The sequence below is a fragment of the Cebus imitator genome, unplaced genomic scaffold (assembly GCF_001604975.1).
Source record: "Cebus imitator isolate Cc_AM_T3 unplaced genomic scaffold, Cebus_imitator-1.0 Scaffold268, whole genome shotgun sequence".
Taxonomy (NCBI): Eukaryota; Metazoa; Chordata; class Mammalia; order Primates; family Cebidae; genus Cebus; species Cebus imitator.
The window spans coordinates 1652970-1662282 of record NW_016107583.1 but is presented as its reverse complement, the minus strand read 5'-3'; the positions used below and the strand labels follow the sequence as shown (position 1 = coordinate 1662282).

The window sequence follows — 9313 nt, the reverse complement described above, 5'->3', positions numbered from 1 at the left end:
GCGCCATTGCACTCCAGCCTGGGTAACATGAGTGAAACTCCGTCTCAAAAAAAAAAAAAAAAAAAAAAAAAAAAACCCACAAAAAAAAAAAAAAAAAAAAAAAAAAAAAGCTTGACCTTATTAGACCACAGTGAAATAGTTTTCCAAAGTCTGGATGTCATAGATCTATTCTCGTAATAACTCATTTTATATACATGTCTTCTATGTCTTCTAGACTGTAAATGATGTCTAACCTGATGTTGAATATGGCATAGTTAAATACATAGGATTTTTCTTCTTTTTCAATACAAAATTGTTTTTAAAACTGTTATTTTGTGAGGCTAAAGTAGGGGAAGGAATGGGTAGAAGAAGGAACAATATGATAGTAAAATGATCTTAAAGGCAGAATTTAGAAAGGAAATGAGAGAGAGTGTAAGTTGGAGAAATAAAAAGGTGAGAGGGGAGAGGAGCGGAGTATTAAAAAAATAAAAATAAAAAAATAAAAAGGTGAGAAATAAGGAATTTCTTAATTCAGATTATCTTCTGTTATATCCTGTTTGAATTGCTGAATATCATAGCCATTTTATGTTTTTCTCTCCAGGGACTCTGGAGGACTCACTTGGGTTATTAAAATTGTTGATGATAAGATTTGAGAGCCTACTATAATCCTATTTGTCGTTAAAACTTAAGTACTTTTCTCAAGGATTTCCTAGTTACTATATAGTTACTGAAAGCTATAGTTTTTAGCTTTTGAATTTTAATAGAAAAATACATTATTGTGACAAATTACCAGAAAGAATTAATTTAGGGAGGGGAAAAGGGGGTTAAGGCATGAAAGATCTTTAGAGTAGTTTCTGCCTTGTAGAAAGTTTGAGGAGAATATTTGAGTATGTTTGTTCACCAGACTGTTGAAGCTAATTCATTCTCAGATCAAAGTCTGAGCTTTCAAATGCTGAGATAGGTAGTAATTTGTTTTTATCAGTTTTGACAGCTTATTTTGTGAGTTTATTCATTAGGGCTGGCTTAAATTATTTCTCCTGTAGATAAAAATTAGTTTCTTGTTTAAAAGCAAGTAAACATTTACTTTTTTTGCTAGCTGTGGCAATAACGTGGCCATTTTAATTTTTTTGCACTATGTGCCATAAGCTAAAAAAGTGTATATTTTACATTATTTACATAGTTTTTAGGCAAAGCAAATACCATTTACTGGTGTGATAAATACATAGAAAGCTTATTCTGCAGTTTTCTAAAGTGACAAACTACCATTATCTGGACCAACCATTTGCTGTAAATAATTGGTATGTTATTATCCACTGATTTTTTGACAGCTGATTCAGTTTTTCTTTAAATATTAGGTGGTGAGTATTGTTAAACTGTGTTTAATGGTATTAGATCAGGATAAGACCTAGAAAACTTGTTTGTACCTTATAAAGGTAATAAGCTAGCAAGTTAGAGAGCCAGTATAATATAGTAGTAGTTTGGATTCAGAAAAACAGAGATCTAAATTTATCTTTGCCACTGTGCAACCTTGGAAAGCTTCTTAACTGCTAAGCCTCTGTTTCCTAATCTGTGAAAGGGGATAGAGGTACTCATTTTTTTCAACAAATAAAAAATTTGGTTGGCCGGGCACGGTGGCTCAAGCCTGTAATCCCAGCACTGTGGGAGGCCGAGGCGGGTGGATCACGAGGTCAAGAGATCGAGACCATCCCGGTCAACATGGTGAAACCCCGTCTCTACTAAAACTACAAAAAATTAGCTGGGCATGGTGGCGNGAGGCAGGAGAATTGCCTGAACCCGGGAGGCGGAGGTTGCGGTGAGCCGAGATCGTGCCATTGCACTCCAGCCTGGGTAACAAGAGCGAAACTCCATAAAAAAAAAAAAAAAAAAAAAAAAAAATTGTTGATCTTCTACTATGTACCAGAAATCGTAATATATTTTGGATAACAATAGTACCTCTGTCATAAGATCCTTGGAGGATTAAGTTAGAATGCATGTTGAAACACTTAGCACAGTGTGTAGAACATAAGTAAGTGATCAATATATTTTAGCTATTGTTACTAAAACATCTCAAATGCAATTTTTTTTTTTTTCGGGGAGACAGAGTCTTGCTCTGTCACCCAGGCTGGAGTTCAGTGGCGTGATCTCGGTTCACTGCAACCTCCGCCTGCAGTGTTCAAGCCATTCTCCTACCTCAGCCTCCTGAGTAGCTGGGATTCAGGCACCCACCACAACACCTGCCTAATTTTTGTATTTTTAGTAGAGACAGGGTTTCACTGTGCTGGACGGGCTGGTCTCGTGCTCCTGACCTCAAGTGATCTGCTTGCCTCAGCCTCCCGAAGTGCTGGGATTACAAGTGTGAGCCACCACGCCAGCTCCAAATGCATTTTTAAAAATTATGTCAGAGTAAAAATAGTTGCAGGGAATAATTATATATCCAGTATATGTCATTAAATATTTTAATGATAAAGCTGTGTGTTAGTTTTTAAAAAAACATTTGTGTGACATTCATTGTTTAAAAGTTTGGTTAATTGGTTAATCGTCAAGCACAGTGGCTCACACCCGTAATCCCAGCACTTTGGGAGGCCGAGGTGGGCAAATCACTAGGTCAGAAGATGGAGACCATCCTGGCTAACATGGTAAAACCCTGTTCCTACTAAAAATATAAAAATTAGCTGGGTGTGGAGGCACGTGCCTGTAGTCCCAGCTCCTTGGGAGGCTGAGGCAGGAGAATCGCTTGAACCCAGGAAGCAGAGGTTGCAGTGAGCCGAGATCGCGCCAGTGTACCTCCAGCCTGGGTGATGGAGCTATGATTTGTAGAGTTAGATGTATACATCTTGCCTTTTCCCTCTGTGTGTGTTAAGAGATTGGTTCTAGGACCCCCACAGCTCAAGTCTTTTATGTAAAATGGCTTAGCATTTGTCTGTAGCCTACTTACATCCTCTCATGTTTTAAATCATCTCTAGATTACTTACAATACCTAATATAATATAAATGCTATGTAAATAGTTCTTTTTTTTTTTTGAGACGGAGTTTCACTCATGTTACCCAGGCTGGAGTGCAATGGCGCGATCTCGGCTCACCGCAACCTCCGCCTCCTGGGTTCAGGCAATTCTCCTGCCTCAGCCTCCTAAGTAGCTGGGTTTACAGGCACGCACCACCATGCCCAGCTAATTTTTTGTATTTTTAGTAGAGACGGGGTTTCACCATGTTGACCAGGATGGTCTCGATCTCTTGACCTCGTGATCCACCCGCCTCGGCCTCCCAAAGTGCTGGGATTACAGGCTTGAGCCACCGCACCCAGCCCTGTAAATAGTTCTTATTACTGTCCTTTTATTGTATGTTTTTTATTTTTTTCCTGAAATTTTTTATCTGTTTGTTTGAATCTGTGGCTGCAAAGGACTGACTACGTTAGGTAAAACCTAGATCACTTTAGAAATAATAACTACAACTACTGTCAGTTGAGTCTTACTCTCTGCCAGCCGTATTCTAAAGATATTGAATGTATTGAGTCAACTGATCCTCACAACAACCCTATGAGGGAGACACTATTATCCCCTTTCTCAAATGAGGAAACTGGATCACAGAAAGGTTAATTAATTTACCCAAGGTTACACAACTATAGTATTACAGCCAGGATTCAAGAACTTGTACACTTGCTCTTAACTACTATCCAGTAGTTAATTGCTGTCTCTCCCAGATTTCATAATCAGGTTAACTATTTGAATAAAAGGTAAATATAGTCATCATATTTAGAAAACTCCCAAAACAACTGAACAGAATATTGAGTCTTAGTGCTTTTTTTTTTGAAATTTGAGACAGAGTCTTGGTCTGTCATCTAGGCTGGAGTGCAGTGGCACATTCTCGGCTGCACATTCTGCAGCCTCCGACTCCCTGGTTCAAGTGATTCTCCTGCCTCAGCCTCCCCAGTAGCTGGGATTACAGGCACGTGCCACCACGCCCAGCTAATTTTTTTGTATTTTTAATAGAGACGGGGTTTCACCATGTTGGCTAGTATGGTCTCGATCTCCTGACCTTGTGATCCGCCTGCCTCAGCCTCACAAAGTGCTGGGATTACAGGTGTGAGCCACCGTGCCTGGTCAGAATATTGAGTCTTATTGGAACATGTGTTGAGCTCTGTGATTTGTATTGGGTGATTGTACTGGACTATATAGGAAGGCATCACCATAACGGATAGTTAGGCATTAGCACAGCTAGAGTTGATGATCAGGGTTTCAAAACCTGGGATTAAAAAATACCTGTGTGTTAGTGATTTTTTTTTTTTTTAACTTGTTTTTCAGTGTGGTTTGTAGTGTTACTGATTTGATTTTGGCAAATCAGCATTTATTATGACTAGTCTTGAGTATATAAGCTCAGCTATAGTCTGGTTCAGTGGTTATTTAATAATGGACTTAGCTAAAATCCATTAGAATGTTCATACAAGGATTAATTTTGTATTCTTTCTACCTCTTTAGTAAAATAAAACAGGGTCTGTTACCTAGCTTGGAAGATTTGCTGTTCTATACAATTGCGGAAGGACAAGAGAAAATACCTGTTCATAAATTTATTACAGTAAGTTTTTATATTTTTATATCTTAAAAATATAGTAATACTTAATAAAAAATACAGTAGTATTGAAATACAGTCTTAAAGGTCGTCTGACATGTAGATTCTGACTGACATTATTTCTCTTATTATGTTTTCAAATTTTTATCATGCTCATTTCAAGGTAATCAATGAAAGAAAAAGAAAGAAACAATGAGAAACTTGTCCAGAAAGTGGGTAATAGTGACACTAAGATGCCATATTCATGTTCAGGTGTTGGGTAGAAGTTTTTATATACAGGAATAAAATCTTGTAGTTGGAATAAGCATATGCATTATTTGCACCATATATTTACAAACTCTTATTTTTTTAAAAACAGGCACTCAAATCTACAGGATTGCGAACGTCTGATCCCAGGTTGAAAGAGTGTATGGATATGTTAAGATTAACTCTTCAAACAACATCAGATGGTGTCATGCTAGACAAAGATCTTTTTAAAAAGTAAAAGTTTCTGCCAAACCTTTAATGGTGATTTGCTATGCTATACGGTGATTCTGCTTTAAAAAAAAAAGTTGTATCTTTGAAGGCCACTGCTTCCTGTGTAATGGAAAAAAGGAGATTTATAAACATCATTTGTTTGAAGAACTTGGTACACATTAGGTTCTATAATACATCGGGCTAAGAGTGTACTTTCTTTAAATCTGTTCCAAGGAAATTTAGACACTAGTGTTTCCAGTTTACAGTCTCTGGAGATTGCATTCAGTTTGAGTAGAGTACATCTTTCATCCTGTCATTGCTTATCTTGATCCCCAATTCATCTGCATGACTTGCAGGCTTTCTCAGCATGGTCTCTAGTTCTTTTCCACAAGGTGATTTAGGTGACATCATAAAATTGAGAGGGCTTCAGACAAACCTGTGTTCCTCACGTTACATATCTGCATTGTCTGCTCCTCTCCTCTCTTCAGACGTATTAATACATAGGCTTTTGGCTATTTTCATTTTCCTCAAAACAGTAAAGAACTAAAGGCAACTTTGGAGATTAAAGCCTTGATTTTGTTGAATGAGAATTTTTACTTTGATGTTTCTGTATTTGCATATATTTATTATTTATCTTTATTAATGTGTTTCTATTAGTTTGATTACTTAAAGATTTAATGGACATGTGTGTAATGGATCCCAAAGAATCAAATAATATTTTAAACTACTACTATTTAAGTGGAAACTAGTATGAAACTGTAAATACTACTATAAGACATTGGCTTTTTCCAGACGTGGATCCATAAAATTTCTGCCATCTACTTTGAAAGTTTGTTATGTGTGGATGTATTTACTTTTATTTTGTTTTATTTTGGGGGTTGGGTGATTTGTTCTAGATATCATCCGGACTGTTAAGTCATCTGAAGGTATAAGTATTTAACTGAGGTTCTCTGAAGTTTCCTGGCATGCTGTGAAGCACTGCTGACAGCTTGGGATTCTTACCTTTTTACCAGGAGATTATTAGTTCTGTTAACTTAGCTGACCTTGAAGTGTAGACTTTAGGTCCATGTTGCAATTGGTGTCAGGAATTTTAACTCTCAAGAACCTTTTTTTTTTAGGAGACAGAAAAACATCAATTCTAAATTTATTGGTCTTTGCAATAAGAATTATTTTTCATGTTCATGAACCATTTGCAAAATATTCTGATTAAAGTGCTTTCTGTGGGCATTATTTTATTGTATCTGTGAATGAAGTTGTTAGAGTAATGGTAGGTAGATCTGTTGATAATCAGTAGGGGAACTGTTTTGGAATTTTAAGTGGAAGCATTATTTTATACACTTTTAATACTTGAAAAAATATTTGTGCTTTATAAACATGTTGCTATGTTTAAATATGAAATTTAAAACAATTTAAATCCTCTGATTATTAAGGCAGGGAACCATAAGCATTACGTTTTCTACCTTCAATTATATTAAGAGATAGTAATTACCACTGTTTTAAACACTATCCAATTTTTAAAAAATCTATGCTTGTAATACGGGCAGTTTCCAACTTGACAAATGTTTTATGGTCTATATGAGCAACCAGTAGAAAAGTACAAGTCTATAGGCATAATTATTTCTCTTTTTAGTTTTAGAATGAGGTGGTTCAAAACCTCCAACTATTAACCTTTTAATAGTTTTCAATCACCTGGAAAGGTGATTGCTTCACAGATGTTCTTTTCTCTGTTTTCATAAGTTATTTAGTTGCCAGAAATAAAATTCTCCCTTCTGTGAGGCTGGGGAGTTGTTATAACATGGAATTCATTTTTCTCCAGAGAAATAATTTATAAAGGTGGGTAGGTTTGGTTGAAGCAATGTGTTAGTATTTTACCTAAAATATATTGTAGATTAATATTTCTAGACTTTAATGGTAATCTGAGAAACAACTATTATGTGTGACTTTTGTTTAAACTTGGGAAAATATGTTCTAAGCATACTCTTTGGAGTATAACCTATTTGGAAGTTGGAGACTGCCTGTACGCAGCTTGATAGTCAATTGTTTTTAATGTTAGTAATTCTTAAAATGAATAGAAGTAAAAGTATTTGTGTTGAAAACTAATCCTTTATTTATTCATGCATTTTTAACCTTATAAGTATTAGAACTGTTTCTTTGTATGATCATAATTTTTTTGACCTTTTTGTTCTGGAAGAAAGTGGATAGTAGCCTTTCATTTGTATGTTTGATTTTCTTAAATTTTTCATATTTATTATGTTATTTTACTAATGAAAAATTATTTGTGAGAAATGTTTTGTAAACCATTATGCATTCTTTTGTTTGTTTGTTTGTTTTTGAGATGGAGTCTAGCCCTTTCACCCATGCTGGAGTGCAATGGTGTGATCTTGGCTCACTGCAACCTCCACCTCCTGGGTTCAAATGATTCTCTTACCTCAGCTTCCTGAGTAGCTGAGATTACAGATGGCCACCACCACCTCCAGCTAATTTTTGTATTTTTAGTGGATTTGGGGTTTCACCATGTTGGCCAGGCTGGTCTTGAACTCCTGACCTCATGATCTGCCCACCTTGTCCTCCCAAAGTACTGGGATTACTGGTGTGAGCCACTGTGCCCAGCCATGCATTAGTTTTTAGTTATAAACACTTAAGGAAAGAAAATGATTATTTCCAGCTTATAGATAAGAAAATTGAACAAAGGACAGAGAAAGATATAACTTGCTGAAAAGCATAAGCACCTCTTTTTCAGAGCTCATTTTTTATATGACTTCTCATTTCCTGTTAGACTCATGGCATCTATATTAAAATAACTCTGATACTTGCAAGTTGTTTTAGAAGCTATGTGAAACATTAAAAATATTAAAACAATGGTAATATTTTGAGGTTAACATTGAAACTATCTAAAAATGATTAAGCCTTATTGAGAAAATATTTCTTAGCTCTAGGATGTCAATACTGTATAAGTTATGGAAATTGGGACTATGCTTTTTTAATGTTGTAATGGGGGATCCTTATGAGTGAAACAATAGTCATTTCTATTAGGATTTTATTTTTAAACTACATGTTAATTTTATATTGAACAAGTGGGTATATAGTTTTCTGAATTTTTGTTAATAGTTAAAATGTGAAATTTGGTTTTTAACTTTAATTTGGTTTCATGGAGAACAACTTGAATAAAAATATTGAGATTTAAAAATTTCTCATTTACCACAGACTAAACAAGAAATACTGAGAGTATCTACTTTTTCATATCTTCATTTATGATTAGTGCAAGTTACTAAGCCTCTTAGAGTCTCATTTTCTTATCTGTAAAGTGGGGAAATCTTTATGGAGTTGATATTTGAGGATTAAACAAGATAGCTATTACCTGAAACAGTAGTGACTTAAAAAAAAAATGCCAAGGTGTTTTTTTTCTCTTCTACAAAGAAGCTGCTAATATAGTATCACATCACTTACTGGTGAGGAATCCAGGTACATCATCAGTAAATTCCTATAGTAATGATTTGACTTTTTTTTTTTGAGAGGGAGTCTCACACTGTCGTCCAGTCTGGAGTACAGTGGTGCTATCTTGGCTCACCGCAACCTCTGTCTCCCAGGTTCAAGCGATTCTCCTTCCTCAGCCTCCTGAGTAGCAGAGACAAGGTTTCACCATGTTGGCCAGGCTGGTCTTGAACTCCTGACCTCAGGTGATCTATGCTCCTCGGCCTACCAAAGGATTATAGGCATGAGCCACCACGCCCAGCCTGGTTTGACTTTAATACTTCAGCTTATCAGCATTTGATTTTTTGTATGTTGAGGGCTTACTCTTGAGATTTGTTATAGTTGATATTATGGCTTAATACCTGTGTTTAGCAAGTCTTCCTTTATTAATTAAATATTCTATTACTGAGTTACAGAGGCTTAAGAAGCTCAGAATATATGACTGGTTGTAATCTATTTGCAAAACTTTTTAAAGGCTGCATTAATATACTGATTTTCTGGCTTAAATTCCTTTTAGTAAAAAGCAGAATACTGGTTCAATTTATTAGAGAAGGTCATGCCCTCTCATCCACTTGGTTTACTATATTTATAAAGTACTTTTTCTCAGTGAAACCTTTTTATTCTGCATTGTATTTACATATTTTATGTTAAATGGAATATTGTAATATAACTTTTTGGTGACTAAAATTAATTATTATACTACTTCAAATGAAATTTTATTTCAAAGTATACATTATTTTTACAAGCATTTTAGCAGACATTTCATTTAAGAGGTAAATTAATCTGACTAAACAAAGTTGATATAATTTAGGAAAAACATATTTTTTTTTTTTTTTTTTTTGAG

At 35.2% G+C, this 9313-nt stretch overlaps 1 protein-coding gene across 1 annotated transcript in view; it reads left to right on the top strand.

Annotated features, from left to right (window-relative positions):
• GLS (glutaminase) overlaps positions 1-9313 on the top strand; it is an 84081-nt gene that overhangs the window by 12094 nt on the left and 62674 nt on the right. Inside the window, exons 2-4 of the mRNA XM_037728535.1 lie at positions 4452-4548; positions 4901-5022; positions 6211-6265. Coding sequence (XP_037584463.1) covers positions 4452-4548; positions 4901-5022; positions 6211-6265 — 274 coding nt within the window. The remainder of the gene's footprint in view (positions 1-4451; positions 4549-4900; positions 5023-6210; positions 6266-9313) is intronic.